Here is a 17,883-nt window from a genome sequence, read left to right on the forward strand (position 1 = left end):
AGCTCGGGGGTCGATTTATCGCGTCTAGACGAGACGTGGTAAATCGATCCCTGCTGGATCGATCGCTACCCGCTGATCCGGTGGGTAGTGAAGACATACCCTTGAAAACAGTTTTCGTTTTAGTAAAGTTATTCCCAGTCTGCACTGGCTGGTACAACTGTGTTTGCAAAAAACACTTGAAAAAAAAGCATTTAAATACCCATTGACATAGAAGGAGATTTGTATGTTCAAAGCCTAGTAAGAAATTACCGTTTACAAATTCCAAATGACGTGAAAACACCCACTAGACAGGAGCAATTTTGCATCCAAGTGTGTATGTGTAATATACAGTAAGCGATACAGGCAATTACCTGAATTGGCTTGTTAGTAGGTTCCAGAGGTGTGTAGTTGCTGTTCCTGTATGTTCCCAGGAAGGGTTTGTGCTGATGAGTGAGGTGAGAAAGGTAAAGAAATACAGATCAGGCAGCAAACAACGGCACAGAAGACAGCAAATGAGATGAGGATTTCTGCTGCCAAAAGATAATATATCTAGAGATGGCCTGAGCTACAAAGTGTGGATCTGGATTTTGAAACAAACACTCTCACCTAAAATTTAGGGATATTCAGATCTGAGGACTTTGGTCCAGCCCACCCATACACATCAGATCCCTTCAAAGAGTGGTCAGGGCTGTTTGCATCTGTAATCCACTCTAATATAGGCAGTGGGGAAGCCTGGGCAGCTCTGCCTGCCTCAGTCGGGAGGAGCCTGGCGTGCACAGCTCACCCTTTTTCCACAGTGGCTGTATAATTTGTGTTGTGGTCTTGGTACCTAACATCCTCCTCAGGAAACATGGACTCATAGATTAAAGACCCCATCAGGAGGCTTGCTTCTCCCTAATGAGCATAGCATGATTGTCCCTAAGCTTGTAATACAGAACCCAGAACCTGAAGGCACAGGGTCAAAGAGACTTTCCCACTGAAAGAGCAGAGTTATTCCAAATGGTTTAAATCAGAATTGTGTGTAGTTTGATCAGAAATCCCACCACCACCACTTGCAGACTTTCATCCTTTAAATTAACCCATTATGCTTATAAATGGTTTGCTATAGACCTTTGTCATATGTGCCAGGCTATAGAGACCAGTCACACATACACAACATCTGCTGTGTTGAGTTAGAGAAGCAAAGGGACAGAATACATGGAGCATGAGAACATGAGAATCTGAAGACATTTTATGTAATAACAGATACACTAAATGACAGATGGAACTCCCCCAAAATAGCCTCTAGTGTAACTTAGCTGCTGTACTGCAACTGGGAAACCTTCACAACAGTGCTGTCTCAGTGGGGAAAGTACCACTGTGAGTGCGTACCCACGACTTCCACAAAGTGCCACCGACTTGCCACGTTAAAGACTCATTTCAAAACCCTGTTTATCCACAAAATAGGTCCAGAAAGGACAGCAACAGGGCAAGGCAACAAAGTTTCCAGGGCGTTTTGAATATCAGATTGTGAGAGATGTAGGGAAAAACAAATCCAACATTCATTTTCACTCTTCCGCAAGAGGAGAGTAACTGGATGCCTTATTAAATTAATACCAAGTAAACTTGGACCTGATAAAAAGGAAGTACCTCCCACAGTCTATAGTGAGTCTGTGGAGCCCGCTGCCTAAGGGGTGGGACACAGAAGCCCATCAATGCCAACTGGCCAAGGGTTTGCTGTTCTGTAACAGCAACTGTTAGCGTGCCAGGCACTCACCACCCCTAGCACACTGCTTTCATTGTATTTAGCCATATAGAATAACGTGAGGTCTCTAATAAAAGCTTATGTCATGATCCTCAGTCATGATCCTCAATCATTGCATCATGTATGTAGAGAGGATATTTAAGTAATTGTGTATATGTACGGAAAATATGTTTTAAAGTCCATCACCAACCAAAGAGAAAAACATGTTTCTTCCAGAGAGGAGATAGACAGGTGAAAACACATCCTATCTCTGTAAATTAAGCGTTGTAAGCCAACATAATATGAGCTCAATTTACATATGACGTCAACAAGGGGATGAGAAGACACAGGGGACTAAACCAACAGAGGTTGTCCTGTCTCTGGAGCCCAAAAATGAGTTTTGAAGAATATAAAAAAAATGCAAGGAGATATTTTGTTATCTTTCAGAGAGGAAGCAAACAGGACAGTGCTTTTTGCATTCATGAAAGAGGGATCCCAGACATGTTGGTTGGAGATGCTGGGAGATTGTTTCTCTCACCTAAAGCAACTTTAGATCATGAGGGGTTAAGCCTGTTCATAACACACTTCTTAGAGTTACTTACTTTTTGTTTGATATGTAACCATTTCTGTTTCCATTGTTATCCTTACTCACTACCCCTTAAATCTTAGCCTTGGATAATAAACATATGATTATTTTCACTATAAACATATCTCAGGCTGTGCTGCTATATTGGAGTTGATCTTCAGTTAAAACAAACAAACTGGTGCATGCACTGTTCCTTTGGCGACAGCGTACCTGGTAATTTCTGCACATGTCCAGTAGCTCACACTGCAGGGGACTGCTTCAAAGGGGCTCAGGGATTGGGGTGCACCTATGGTTAATCTGCCATGCAAAGTAAGGGTTAGCAGAGCCCCAAGGAGACTGACACCACAGACTGGTGGTGTCAAAGAGCTGACACACAGTTAAGCACCAACAAGTGTCTCACTCACTGAGGCAGGGGTATTACAAGGTGACTCAATCCTGGATATCCTGAGAAAGTGTCACAGGGGGTGAAGACAAAATGTGGAAGTGGCTTTAAAAAAGGAATGGATAAGTTTTGACTCACAGCATTTATAGCTATTCTTGGTAAGATAAAGGTAATCACCAATTTGAATGCTCCAGGGCATAAACTCATCTCTTCAGAGGCCAGGAAAGAATTCCCCAAATCCTGGCTCATTGCACAACCGTCCAAATTTGTTATTTTCACCTTCACCTAACGCATCAGCTATAGGTCATGCCCCAAAGTGTGATACTGGACCAGGTGGACAGATGGTCTGATCTGTTACAGCAGTTCTTGTTATGTTCCAAAAAATCAGCTATGCCAGTGATTTCTTTATAGGGATTTTACTACTACATAGTGGCTGGAGGCTCAAACTCATGTAATGAAGATAGGTGAGAGAGAGACAAACACAGATGATGGTGGTGGACACATTAGAAATTCATAGATGAGTGATTGCTGTACAGGGCAAGGAGGGAAGAAAAGAGAAGAATCTCCATCTATTGTCATATAGCAGCTCAAAACTCCATGAATGCACTGATGTTCTGAAACTCACAACAGAGTAGAATTTATGCATCGCAAATTTTTAAGAAGAAATTCAGAAAAAGGGCTGGGGAAAGGGAGAGAAGCAGCTGCCCATTGTCAAAAGATGAAACTGCTGAGTTGGTATGCAATGACAAATGCATGTGCAGGAGGTTGATGGAAACATGAAACTCCGTAGATCCATACGCCCAATGGGGGAAACTACATACACACGTACAGTATACATGCAGCCTCTTCAGTATTAGCCACTAGGGGCCAGATTTTTAAAGGCATTTAGGCATTTAAAGATGCAAATTGGTGCCTAGTGGGATTTCCAAAAACATCTAGGCACCTAATTGCCAATGAGTTCAAAGGGAAAATCCATTCTGAATCCCTTTGAAAATCTCACTAAGTGCTTATCTGTATCTTTAGGCACCTAAATATCTTAAAAAATCTGGCCAAAGATCTAAACACACATCAGCCATGTTATCAGTTTTTGTAAGAAGGTATAAGGCCCAGAAACACCTGAAGCAGCTATTGTGTAGGGAAATATTCACATACAGTTAACAGAGAAGCAGAATTTTAGCAGACTTGTTCCAAAAATACTGGATCCTTGCCAAGAAAAGGGCATGAACCCACCCACTCCAACCCCTTGCTTCCATAATGGTACGGTATTTACCGGAGTTGGGCAACTCAGGGTAATGTTAGCCTTGGGGTCAAAGAAGTCCGTTTTCTCCCCTACAGGCAGAAGCTGGGATAAAAAGGGGGAGGATTAGTTTTGTAGCTGTCTCCTCTCATCTTACATTTCTATAGCAATTTTAAACCCAAAGAATCCAAAGGTGCTTTACAAATTTAACTAAATTGAATAATTGCATAACTCTGGATTTGCCTGTGATTGAAATGCAGCCATTTCTTTGGAGGAACATGGCAGCTGTGTTACAGAGCACAGTAACACTAGGCAGTAGTTTAGAACAGGAAGTAAAGATGCATACTATATTGCTGAGGGAATTTAGGGAGGCAGAAGTAGCTGTATTGGAATTTGACCAGAATACCAGGGCTAAGGCCTCTTGTCTAATTTTATGTCTGTTGAAACGTGGCATCAACCACGAAGTGTGACAGGCAGCGAGGATAAATCTTCTATTTCTTGTCACAGTGCCAGTGAGTAAAAGGAAAACTGAGCATCACTGCAGAGGTTCCTGGATAAAAACTGGGGATCCTCCCTGACTACACTCCTTTTAAAAAGTGCTTTTAGAATAGGTGAAAGGTTCTGGGTTGACAGCCAGGGAGACTACAGTCCTCTGTTTCTCCACAGAACAGGTACAACAGAGGCTCCAGCAGTACAAGCAGCACTTACACTGCCACACAAATGTGCCTCAGCCCCAACCTGGAAGGTGAGAAGGTAAGTCAGTCAGTCTCCATGGCCCATGCAGTCTTCAACTTCTCTTTCATGGAGACTGCCAGTTAGTGCATTCCATGGGATTTCATTCTTGTTGATGTGGACACCTGTCCAAAAGGATGTGAACTGAGACCCACCAAACTCAGTTCACCACTCAGACAACAAATGGAAGAGACCTTTAAATTAACACTGATCTGGGCTGGATTTGAATCGGTGACCTCAATATGAATGGTCTGGGTCCCATCAACAGTGGCCTGAGACACCCATTCCCCCAATGTAACAACTATTACACAAAAGACACGATTTTACAGATGCTTTGAATCAGTTCTGGTTGATGAACCTGATATACAAGTCCATGCCATCCCTACCATGGTGTTCCAGAGAGTCCTGGAGAGCTGAGACTGGGATTTCTGACTCAGATGGAAACAGTCTGGTGCAAGGAAGGACATATCTGCACGTCCATCCTAAAAAGGAAAGTGCAAAGACACCTGAGTGCAAGAAGTTTGGTAAGTTTATTTCTTTGGTTCACTGAAGTTGGAGCAGAGGTAGTAGCTGTATGGCATTCCCATTATATACACTCCCATATGGAAGGCCTACTGGCATCTGCGGAGATGAAGTGGGGTACTACCAATCAGGGTCCCCAAGTACTAGCAATGGGCCAACCCCAAAAGGATAAGCACCCTAAAGTTCAGATGTTTAATGTGCTGTTCTAGCCTGGCTCTAAAAATGGCCTTCTTATGTTCTGTGTTTTGTCTTTCTCTTTAGGATCTCCAGTGCTACAGCCACAAACTCAACTGGGATAGGACAGCATAGGTGAGCCTTTTCCTTCTCATGCATCATCACCAGGAATAAGGGTGCTACAAACCACACAGTGCTCCTCAGTGGGTTTGCTCAGATATAGCTTGGTGGAAGTTAGTACAAAAGTCCACTGATGATACACAAGAATGAACAGAAGAAAAAACTCCTTCTCTTGTAGCTCCCTCTTTTGCAGCAGTGTCAGTTCTGCAGGGCTAACAGGAGTAAAAAGCAGTAAGAGTTGTTTGTCACTGAAGTTAGCAGATACAAGTGAGTACACCCACACAGTCACCTTTCAGAGAAGAACTCCAGTTTATAACTGATTTTGTAATATCTGAAACAGTTTGGGTTTGGAAGTTTTTAAGATATTGGTTTTCTCATGAGATTTTAGGGGTGAATAAAAGAGTTTGGATTAGATGGAGTAAGGCCACAGAGTTTAGATCCAGAACTGAACTTCCTCAAGGTTTGAGGATGTTTTGCTCAAGCACTCTGGGTTGGCTTATTAGAGAAGTAAGGACCCGCTGCCAAGTTTTGGATCTGTATCTGATCTTCCACCAAGTTTGTAGCCAGGATTTTGAGTCAGGCACGTTTCAAGTTTGGATATAATATGGAAAAACATCTGTTTTGGGGTTGTTGTTTTTTTGCAAAACTAGGAGAAAATCATTTTTGAGGTCTAAACATTTTTCAGAAACAAATTGTGTCTATTATTTTTCATTTCCAAGTTTCTAGGCAGTGTCCAACCCCACAGGAAGGGCTTTTCACAAAGGCTGACCTGAATAGAAATCAAAGCCTATAATTTTGAGAGATTTTTCAGCCCAATTTTGCAGTCTCAGAAAAGGTTTGTTAGGAGAAGAAGCGGAACGTTTGCAACTTGTCACCAGTTATTTCTGGCATTTTCTGGTTCCCTCTGGCCCTATAATACCATAGCTTCTCCTGTTTGGAATTTGACCACATCTGCTTCCAGTTCCATCTGAAATCAGGAAGTGCAGATGTGGGTGAAAAAAAAACATTGAATGGTTTTCAAGTTTCAGAAAAAAGTTGTGTCAGTTCTTAGATTTACTAGCTTGCTTCACTCACCATACAGGCCAGGAGCCCCCTCCTACTGCCAAAGATGGGGGGAAAGGGCTGATTGCCTAAGACTACATTTTGGACTGATTGCTATGTAGATCCCTCTCTCTGCACAGGCACAGAAGAGTAAGATCATGGGTCAGAAAGAGATGACAATGCTGTTAGTTAACAGTGAGGGTCATTGCCAGACAGCTTTAAGAGCTCTAACATAATTGCCAGGGCTCTCTACGCAGCTTGATTAAACAGTTTCCCCATCATTAAATGGGGATAATGACACTGATGTCCTTTGCAAAGCGCTTTGAAATCTACTGATTAAAAACACTATATAAGAGTATAATGATAACTGTACTTTTAGCTAACACCTGCCTTTGCTGAATAAGTGTGTATAGATATATCTTTACACATAATCTTTAAATCATTTCTCAAAGGTTAAAGCAGTAATCAATATAAAACTAAATTATGTAAATCCAAGTATTGGGAACTGTTCAAGAAATTCCAACAATATAATATACACAAACCAAATTATATTCATATGGGAACTTCAAGAGCACCTGGCAAACCCTGATACTTTCATATACTCTAGATGGGTAGGTGAGTGCCTGCATCTAACCTAACTACTGAGAGTGACCTATGGCCATACCTGAAGAAGAGGAATCTTGGTATTTCGGAAGAAAGGCTGCAGTACCACCGTGAAATTCTCCTGGGTGTCATACCTGCCAGACTCCACTAGCTTCCGAGTGCTGTTCTGTAAGAGACAAAAAAGACCATCATCAACCCACCAACCACTTTGTCACTCTTAAATTGTGTGTAGGGCATGTAGCTGCACTTCCACCCTTGGGCTGACACAGTCAGCGATCATAGACCTTCAGGGCACATGGCAAAACCCATCTTTTTTCCCTAGTGGCTGAAGAGGTTGAAGCATGATGGAGTGATTGTTTATGAGGGATGGAGGTTGGGTGAGGAAAGTCCCACTTATGGGTTTGTGTTTGGGATAGTTCTCCTGCTGATTTTGCCACACTGATATTTTTAATAATAACAAAGGCACCCAGAATAGTAGATGGGCACTTTTTGTATATGTTGTTATAAATTGAAACAGGCTGATTGCTGGAAAACCCTCTGCCCTGCCTCAGTTGTAGGCAAAGCCACTGCAGTCATCCTGGTAGATGTACCTGGTAGGCTCTGGTAGCTTCCATCACCATCACTAGCTCTTGTGACCCTTCTGTCACTGGGAGAACACAACTACACAGATCTCTGCAGAAGAGGTTACAGAAGTAAGAAAAGCATACAGCACAAGAGCAAAGAGTGTAGATGCAAGAGACACTCATCCATAGCCATTCAGCATCCACACCACCGGGGAGCAGTGCTGGATGTCTGTATACTACCCTTTCTATAAGAGTGCTACCATCTTGCACAATCTCAAGCCACAGTTTTATCTGCCCCTTTGCCCTACATGAGTGGTGCAGCTCACATAGCAGTTTGGCTACCTCTAAGTATTTCAAGGTGATCTGCACTGCACTATGTCACCCTATGTCCCATTACTTTTGGGCATGTAAGGGTATGTCTACACTGCAGCTGGGACTTGCAATTCCAAGTTGGGTAGATGTATGTATGCTAACCCTCACCCTCCTTTATGAGATGCTAACCCTAGACCTGGGAGCCCTACCTTCTGGAACCTTAACATTAGCACAGGGAGGCCTATCCTCTTGAACCCTAGCTGTAGCCAGGGGAACCCTACCCATTAATACCATAACCATCACTAAGGGAGCTCTACCCATTATTATTCCGACCCTTGCCCAAGGAGCCCTACCCTCTGTAACATAACCCTTGTCCAGGGAGGCATATCTATTATTACCCAAACTCTCCCCACGGCAGCCCTACAGTATGGAACCTGAACCCTCCCCGGGTTTTCTCCATAGAGAAGTAGGTAATCGAATTTTGTCTTTTCTCCCACTGAGAGTTACCGCGGATGCCAGAGTAGGCGAAAGCTGCTTACTCGGTGAGATGTGTGGGGCACTGTACTTGGTTATCCAGAAACATCTGCCTCAAGGGGAGGAGGTCCATTACTTCAACTAGATTGACCAGAGCCCTGGGAACCTGAAAGGAAAGTCAGAGCTTTGCTTGGCAGGAGTTGGTTATGCAAATTGCAATGCCTTTATTTTAAAGCACAGAGCACAAGTGCAGCTCCCCCTTCCTGCCCTGGTTAACTACTCAACCAGTCCTGCCCAATTGTTGATCTTTCCTCTCCATCTCACTTGACTGAACCCTCCCTCCTCCTGCCCTGGATTGTATGTCAGTGTCTCATTTGTCAGGCCATCTCTCAGCATTAGAGATGAAGGCAGTGTAGCCTGCATAATTGAATTCATTGGGATACATTTGGTTCAAGGTCACCCCTTGGCTACCCCACAGCTACTAGAACTGGGGAAGGAACAAGCAATGCTGACCAATGAGTTACTAAAACTACTTACTTCTGCATGCAGAATGTCGAGGGCTTCTTGAATGTGGCTGGTGAAATTTACAGCTGAATAGTAATTCTCATCAAAAAAGAAGAGAAGCAGGAGTTACTGCCAATGACGGCTCACAAATAGCTTGAGATAACAAAAAGATATTGCACTGGGCATTCATTCCCATCCCCTTTCTTCCACCATTCTAGGCTGTGGTCTGTTCTTGCTCCCTTCCAGAAACCAAGTGGCTCAATTATACCATTACTCCATTCTCAAATGTAGATAAGCTGAGGACAACCTTGGCTTTTCTAGAGCTCCCTGTTGAGCTGTAGCAGATTGAGTCAATCTCCAATGGGCCCCTCATCTCTGGCTGAGGGAAAGAATCAAGTGGTAAGTGTGTTCGAATGGGGTCAGTCAAAAACTGATAAAACAGAGGCACAAATGTTTCCAGTGTGCGTCATTCTACTGCTATCCATTGACATCATTAGCAGGCAAGGACACACCAGCCATAAACATCTGGCAGCAGCACAGGAGCTTGGCTAGGCCTATTTAGCTGAAGGATCCCCCCACTCTGTTGCACCCTCAGTGTGCTAATGGTAGTGAAAAGGATTGTGTACAAAAGAGACAACACCTAGATTCAGAGCCGAGTTTAGAACTAGGTGTGAGGGGCATGAGAGGTCCCACACTCTCCTTCTGGCAGCCACAGTCTGAAGCAGCATAAAATCTCTGTAGCACTGACCATTACAGAGACTTCCGGCATGCTCCCTCCTGCCTCCACGGTACCACCACCCTGTGCCAGGACTTGTGGAGGGAGGTGAGGTGAGCGGTGTTGGACTACTTATGGTGGCCTAACACAGTGCTGAACCAGGACAATTCTTCCCTGGTTAGCTGTGGGGCTTTTCCAGCCCCTTTATACCACCAGAGCAGAGAGGGAAGAATCCTGCCCTCTCTCTCTCTCTCTCCCCATGCCTGAGTCATGGTCAAGAAAGACAGGCTTCTCTCTCTCTCTCTCTCTCTCTTCCCTCCCCCCACCCCACCCGCCACATAATGGCTGGTTCCTACCCCACAGCAAGCAAGCAGAGACCACAACAATCTTAGTCTGGGGCTGCTAACTCTGTTTAAAACTAGGCACTGCCAGCAGAGTATCTATCATTTCACAAAGACCCCACAGTACTCTACAAAATTCAGCTTTGTCTGGCATATTGGGTGACCCTCATAACTCAGGGACTTCCTTTCCCCTACCTGCAACCTTGGATTTCATGGGACGCAGAGGTTGGCTTTCCTTACACTGGTGTTTTTACATCCACACCAATCAGCCTTGCTGCCATGCCAGCTTCTCAGTCCTGCTACTTACAGGGTCTTTGCAGTAGTTGCACAGATCGTTAGCTCCAATTAACACAGTGATGATCTTCCAGTCAGTTTTGAAATCAATTCTCTGTATAAAGAAAAAAAAAGTGTAAGTTAATTATGTTCCAAACTGATGAGCACACTGGGTATCTTTGGAGGCAGATCTGTCCCATGAAGCAATATCTGTTCCTTTTCATGCTGTGAGATTAAACATGCTGCATTCCAGTCAACTCACCGGATCACTTTTCATTAGTCTCACCAGGGCTCTTACTTGGTCTGGTAATTTCCTGTGGAGAAGGACAATTAGTGAGCCTTAGGGGAGACCAGCATCCATACGAAGGATATTTATCTAGGTACCTATATGGCCCTGGGGCATCTCAAACTCATGAGTGAATGTATCCTCACACTATTCCTGTGAGGTAGCAGTCTCCCATTTTATAGATGGGGAACCGAGACACAGACACTAAGTAACTTGTCCAGATTCACATGGGAAGTCTGTGTCAGAAAGGATTTGAATCCAAATCTCAGTCCTGTCCAGTGTTTTAACCTCAAGACCATCCTTCCTTCACCTTGTTTGACTCCCTAGAGAGTAGCTGAGAAAATTTTTTTACAGATTTTTGGATGCTAGGTGCAGCAAACTCCTTGTCAGCTGACAGCATCTTTAGAATTGTTGGATCAGTTTATTTCTTATAGACTAAAATTGCAAGGGAACACCAAACCCAAGGCTCTGAAAAATCCCCTGCATTAACATTTGTGCATGCACTGAATATTTCCAAACCTACATTGACTCTAAGGAAATGTGCACAGTAACTATTGAAACAAACCTCTGATGTTTCCAGGATCACAGCTCAAAGTCAGCATTTCACAGTCTATTAGGTGCAAAGCAATGGTTCCAAAGCTTTTTCGGCCCTGATGAAAACTGAAGGAAGTATGCAGGCCACTCAGGAGGGGGCTAACAAGACAGCCTTGTAATAGCCAGGCTAGATCTATAAAAAGCTTTGCTATGGATTCTAGGTTACCTACACCAAACTGCTGGACCTCATTTAGCTGCTCTATCCTCACATTGATCCTCTAATATGCACAGAATCTGAATGGAAAACTTTGGCCTTGCAGCAGCTTCATGGTTTTGGAATGAGCTGCACCTCCCTCTGGGCCCTTGCTAGAAATACTTTACTGACTGTACATCATTTCATGACGTACATCTGCTGATACTAATGAGCCTGACACATATGATTTACATAGTAATCGGAACTTTGCTTTCCTTTGCCTTATGGCATAGATCATAGGAGCAAGAGGTATTTCCCCTCTTCCTGCAATCTGACACATAGCTCTCACTAAGGGTTTGTCTACACAGCAAGTTAGTGCATGGCTGCAGTGGTGTAAATCTGCAGTGCACTAGCTTGCCATGCACTATCGGAACATGTGGATGCTGCTACTGCAGACTAACCGTTCCATAGTGTGAGCTTGACGTAGTCCCATCAACCAACCACAAGTGGTCAGGAGTCAGGAACTCCCTTTTACATTTCATTCTGGAAGATGGCACTTTCATTCACACAGCACCGCCCGCCTGCCCGCCCCAACATTAAGATAGGATTCAAGGTTGACAGAAAGGGGAAACCATCACCTAATGAATCACCAATGTCCCTTCTGCAGCAGTTTGGGTTTCCCATGGAGCTCTACCTTTCAAGCATTGACCCAGCCTAGCTGATAAGATGTGACAAGATCACTGCTTCAGAAAATGTCCTACCGGTACTTCCACACTCGGGTCTAGGCCACATTTAAATCTAGATTTTCAGAGATGGGCTGGAGGTGGGGGAGGTGTATTAACTCATTACTTCACTTATTCCCCCCCTTCCATGACTCCCATTCTGTTCTTAAACTTTTAGTTTCATTTTTTTAGTAAAATTTGAGATGTCCTCTAAGGCTTCAGTTCAGCAAAGCACTTAAGCATGTCTCTTATGCTAGGTGTATACTTAAGTGTTTTGGCTTAATAGGGATGGACTACAGAATGTGCTTAGAGTCAAGCACATGCTTAATTTCTTTTGCCTGACAAGCACCTAAGAAGGTATCTCCCTTTCCACATATCTAGGCATGTCAGAATTCAATTTTTATTTTCTTATAATTTCAACAGACAATATTAATGTTTATTTTTAAGCATTTTTTCTATTTTTATCCATTTAAATTTTCACAGTTGTGCAAAATTATGGGGTTTAAGCTTTTTTTTATGTTTATCTATTTAAATTTTCCCGGCTGCAGGAGATTATAGGGGGAATAAAAATCAGGCAATGGCGGAGCAGACTATAATTAAAGACAGTAGATGATGATTAAAAATTAAAACTTTATAAATTTAAAACAGCATCACATCAAAATGTACAAAGTAAATATCTTAAATCAAACACTAATAAGTTATCAAGCAACTTTTTTTTGTACTTTATCGAACTGAAATTTCAATTATCGATAGAAATGTTTTCATTGGTTTATGCTTGTGCAGTGAAATCAATGTGTACTGGCATTTACTGATAAAAATCTATTCCCTCCAAGCCTACACATATCCAACAAGTTCATTAAAACCAGCCTTTTCAGAAGTGGCCACTGATTTTTAGCCACTCAGCCTGAGAAAACTTTGAGCCTGATTTTCAGAACTGATGAGTGCCCATCACTGCCCTGGATATCAGCAGATGGCTCAGCACCTCTGGAAAGCAGGCTCAAGATGGGCACCCAAAAACTGAGGCACACCAAATAATTCTATTTTGAAACTCTTGACCTTAGCTCTCATTTACAGGCCATCTTTTTACCTCTGGATGACAGGAAGAGAAATCTCTTTGGCTCAAAGAATGAACTCTTAGCAGCATTACAAATACAGAGCCACATATTTGAACGAGGAGAAACTATTCCATCCTCTTTATGTCCAATGCCATGAAATCAGTGAACTATATGGAGAAAAACTTATCTCCTCAGATAAAGCTATAAATAAAGTGTGATAGAAATGAACTCTACTAAGGGTGCCAATGAGAGTTCAGGGACATTACCATAGTGTCTGTTTATACAGAAAACAAACTCATGTGCTGCTTTCCCTCACTGTCATAGGCCTTCCACATGAGGAGATGGTGGGAAAGGGCAAGGACTGGTGGGCGGGGCGAGGCTGGGCAGTTGGGAAATCAGAAGGAGTCTGTGAGCATTGTTTTCTTCATCCCCTGCTGAACATTTATAAAAGTAAAATATTGCTGGGAAAGCTGAGCAGCAAAACTTCCTATCTCTGCCCAATCCAGGTCCTCTAGTCTGGCAGGTGGAAAGAGAAGTTCACCTCCTCACACTGGTGACCCAGCAAGTGTACAAGACCTCACCTGTTTCTCGGGATTTGTACAAGAGTTGCATTTTGCAGTATAAGCAGGGCCGGCTTTAGGAAGTGCGGGACCCAATTCGAACAGTTTCGACGGGGCCCCAGCAGGGATAATTAAAAAAAAAAAACAAACCAAAACAACAACAACAAACACCTGTGAAAAAACACGAGGGGCTTGTATTCACCGGGCAGTGCTCTGAGTCTTCAGCGGCACTTCAGCGGTGGGTCCTTCACTCGTTCCAGATCTTTGGCGGTACTGAAGGACTCGCCACCAAAGTGCCTCCGAAGACCCAGAGCAAGTGAAGGACCTGCTGCCGAAGTGCTGCTGGAGACCCGAAGCGCCGCCAGGTGAGTAAAAATTAAAAAGGCACCTCTAGCCAGGGAAGGGATTCTCACTGGGTGCGGGGACCCTCTTAGGCACAGGGCCCGATTCGGGGGAATTGGTGGAATTGGCCTAAAGCTGGCCCTAAGTATAAGTACATGGGAAGTACTTAGTACCTGTTCAGTTTCTCCACTTTAGTATCTGATTTTACACTATGGACCTAACTCACACCTGGTGTAAGAGTATGCAGCTCAACTGTCTGCATAGACTCATAGACTTTAAGGTCAGAAGGGACCATCGTGATCATCTAGTCTTCAGTGACTATTAAGTTGCACCCTCTTGTACCAGATCTGAATTTGGGTCAGATACTTAGCTGCAAATTCAACTTCCAAATGAAGCAGTCTCTGTTGCTTACTCAGATTTGCCCCTATCTTGAATTTCACAGGAAGCTAGAGGTGGTCATTAACATCAGTTGCAAATAGTTTTTCACTTATCTAAAGGTCCAGAGTATGTTCCCTGAAAGGTTCTGGCTTGAGAGCCCTGGAAAATTAAGTTCTTTATTCATCCACCCCACAGTTACTTCACTGGCAGTGCAGGCTTCGACAGTTTGGTCTCAGCCATGAACTAAAGGGACTGTACATCCAGAGAGGAAAAGGTAGCTCAGATTCCATCACTCTGGCACTCTTGGCATCCCAGTTGAGACTGCCCATAAGGGTCCAATTAGTACCAGCTGTACTGATGGCCTTTGTCATGTGGACAACTGTCCCCTAGGGCCTAGACTGACATATCAAGATGCTCAATTCAAATGGGCTACCAGACAGACATCTGATGGAAAAGACGTGATTGCTACTGACCTGTATTCATACTGGTGACCTAGAACTGAAAGACTCTGTTATCCTGTTTCCAATCCCCTGTGGTAATCAGCCAACCTGATGTACCTTTTGTATCAAATAAAGTAGGGACAGATGATTTAATTGCTATCTGATTTTTATGCTGTAAGATCAGCCCAGGATATTAGATCCCTAAACCCTGCAGGAGTTTCCTGTTCACACAGGGAGTCACTTCATTTGGAAATAAAAATGAATTGATTATAGAATGAAAATCCCTCCTTTTGCAGGGCTACGGGGCAGAAGGAGATGTTTCATAGCACCTAGCCAATGACTGCCATTTTGTCAGTGACTATTAGGGTGAGTCAGAAATCATTCTTTCAACCTGCAGGAGAAATCACTCCTGAAACATTAAAATGATATCTTGATCACTGATAAAACCTTAGCAGTCATCACTTAGGGAGAGAGCAAGTGTAGGAGCTCTCTTGATTTCCAGATTTAGCTGCCCAGTGGAGCTGCTGGGGAAACAGAGGATATTTTTTTTTAAATAAGAGAGAAAGCCTGAAACAAAAGTCTTTTTAGCTCTACCAATCACCAAAGTCAAATACAAGCACAATCAGCCAGAAATCCTGCCCAAACAGTGGTTGTGCCCAAGTCTGCGGCCAGCTGCTTAATTATTTAAATACACAATTAAACCTCCCATCCTGCCCCATCATCTCCCCATCAGAAGCTGAGACTTCTAAGATGTAAACTTGGATTCTCTTCCTAGAAAGGATAACACCAGGGATTAAGTATGCAGCCACCTTCCATGAGACTGCTTCTCCCAAGTAGGGCGGAAGGCAAAGGGACATATTCAAACTGCATGAGGCTGCTACTACATTGAAATCGAAGTAATTGCAGCCACTTACACCAGGTCTAAAACTGGCCTAGAGCCTGTGCCTGGCTGTCACCTGTCCTCATCTCTTCACAAACCTCTAGCAGCCTAATTGGTTGCTTGGTATTTTTGCTGTCTCTCTTCACCACTCCTCCCCACCCTTCCAAATGTTTGAGGCTTTAATCATGGAAGATTTCATGCATTCTCTCTAGCTGCTCATTGCAAATTCAACACACTTTCACTTTCTACCCCACACAGAACATTTCCTAAAAGCCCTTCGTGCCCCAGCATTTAACTTATACAAGACCAAACAATTTCTGCACCTTCTTGCTCCTGGGGCACATATGAAGACTAGACAACAGTTCAGTTCCTGTAATGGCTTTTCCAGCAAAGCTGTGTCCCAAGGAGAGCTGATGCCCTGACTTGCTTTTATGGACAATGTGCTGAACTGTGCAACTCCACCTGTGGACTAAGGTAAGGTCACTACACTCACTTTTGCTAGTAAATGGTGATCCCAGGTCTCGAGAAGTCAAAGGCTAATGCACTAACCCACTCGTCCCTCCAATCTGTATTCCCAGCTGTACTGCTTCTTTCATCGTACAATGAAGCTCTCTTTTGGGACAAGGTATTTCCACTGGTGTGCTTACCATTGTTGTGATCCAAGAGGTCCTGTCACATGCTTCATTATATCACATGGCTTTCTTACGAAAATCAAGTGAGCCATTCAGTTTATGTTCAATACAGCAGAAACTCTGGAGCATGAGCCAGGCTCCAACTTGAAGTACCTGCCAGACTGGTTTTGCTCGCTATTAAGCGCACGTTATAACAGCACGAGACACATCAAAGGAAGTTATATGAAGCAGTCACATCCCTGCATTCCAAAGGAGGGAGGGGGAAATCATCTTACTCAGCCACTGCTCCAGGAACTGCCTGATTGAGAAAGGCATTCGGCTCGCTTGCTCCCCCTGTGCCAGTCGAGTAACCCGTGAGGTTAAGGTTGAACTCCCGAAGGATATCTGAAGAAGGAAGAGGATAATGAGAAGGGAGTGACCCCACTTGCTCATCACAGAGGGGAGAAGACTAGTATACACCATGCCCTCCCTTGATTCTTGGTTTGTGTTAGGAGACGGCTGCTGCTTGTTCTCCACTTACCTTGCTGTGCCCAACCAAGGGAAGCAGAATATTGGGCACTGCTGCGTCAGCCAAGTGATGCCAGAGGAGTAATCACTTAGTGTACATTGTCAGACAGCTGGGGAATGCACTGGCTCAAGTTGTCTCCTGACTCAGACCTGGTGCAATCCCACTGACATCAAGTGCAATCATGGGGGGAGGTGGACAGAGCATGTACAGGCACATTGTATGTGTCCATCCTGCACATTACCATGGTTAAAGCTTGAATGAGAAACCCTCTGGTCAGCAGGCAGCCATTCTGTCAGGGAGCCAGAAGGGCCCTTGGCCTGGCTGGTCTGGAAGGAGCTGAGAGAGGCTTCTCTTAGCTGGGAAGTTCTATTGTGCATATCTTTACAGCTATGCAACATCACTCGCTGATCGCAGACCTGTGTATTAAATGCTTACATGCAAGGCAGTAAGTTATTCACAGTCCCTCTCTGTTCAATATCCTAGTACTGTTGCTCAAAAATAAAAAAAATAAAAACCACCACAAACACCCTTGTGTCTGTGAGGGCAGAGACAAAGAAAGCCACAATTATATTAAGGGTTCCATTTATCAATTGTTTATAAAGGATTAATAAATGGCTTCATTTTAAATAAATAACTTTAAAGGGAATAATAAAAAGTTTTAATAAATGATTACTCAATTTTAATGTGCCATAAATCAATACATGATTTATAACCACGGTTTATAACTTTCTAGGACTCCTACTGATGTGCTTATAACCATCTATTATATACTTACTACAAAGGTCTGTCCTATGCTTATAACATGGATTAGCCCTTTATAAATGAAACCTTAATATAAAGTGTAATTCAAAAAAATGTGCTGAAACTTCACAGCCAGATGTAGCAGGTGCCAAACTACCAATCTGAGTTTTGAGAATAGTTGTGAAGTTGATTGACAGGAAAGTTTCACAATTCCCAGCAGTGTAGCCATGCAAATATTCAGCAATATTCACTTAAAATATCCAGTCTTGGCAAACATTCCTGTCTGGAAAGGGACTTGCTAGAGCATTTGCAGAAAGCTAACACAAACAGG

The 17,883-nt window shown here is 43.5% G+C and overlaps 1 protein-coding gene across 1 annotated transcript in view; it reads right to left on the minus strand.

Annotated features, from left to right (window-relative positions):
• Window positions 1-17,883, minus strand: part of PLB1 (phospholipase B1) — a 118,938-nt gene that overhangs the window by 26,021 nt on the left and 75,034 nt on the right. Inside the window, exons 34-43 of the mRNA XM_050948431.1 lie at window positions 16,579-16,687; window positions 10,544-10,595; window positions 10,316-10,396; window positions 8,986-9,051; window positions 8,514-8,614; window positions 7,690-7,771; window positions 7,161-7,265; window positions 5,026-5,121; window positions 3,941-4,012; window positions 351-422 (exon numbers count right to left, since the gene is read on the minus strand). Coding sequence (XP_050804388.1) covers window positions 351-422; window positions 3,941-4,012; window positions 5,026-5,121; window positions 7,161-7,265; window positions 7,690-7,771; window positions 8,514-8,614; window positions 8,986-9,051; window positions 10,316-10,396; window positions 10,544-10,595; window positions 16,579-16,687 — 836 coding nt within the window. The remainder of the gene's footprint in view (window positions 1-350; window positions 423-3,940; window positions 4,013-5,025; window positions 5,122-7,160; window positions 7,266-7,689; window positions 7,772-8,513; window positions 8,615-8,985; window positions 9,052-10,315; window positions 10,397-10,543; window positions 10,596-16,578; window positions 16,688-17,883) is intronic.

Source organism: Gopherus flavomarginatus, chromosome 4, assembly GCF_025201925.1.
Source record: "Gopherus flavomarginatus isolate rGopFla2 chromosome 4, rGopFla2.mat.asm, whole genome shotgun sequence".
Classification (NCBI taxonomy): domain Eukaryota; kingdom Metazoa; phylum Chordata; order Testudines; family Testudinidae; genus Gopherus; species Gopherus flavomarginatus.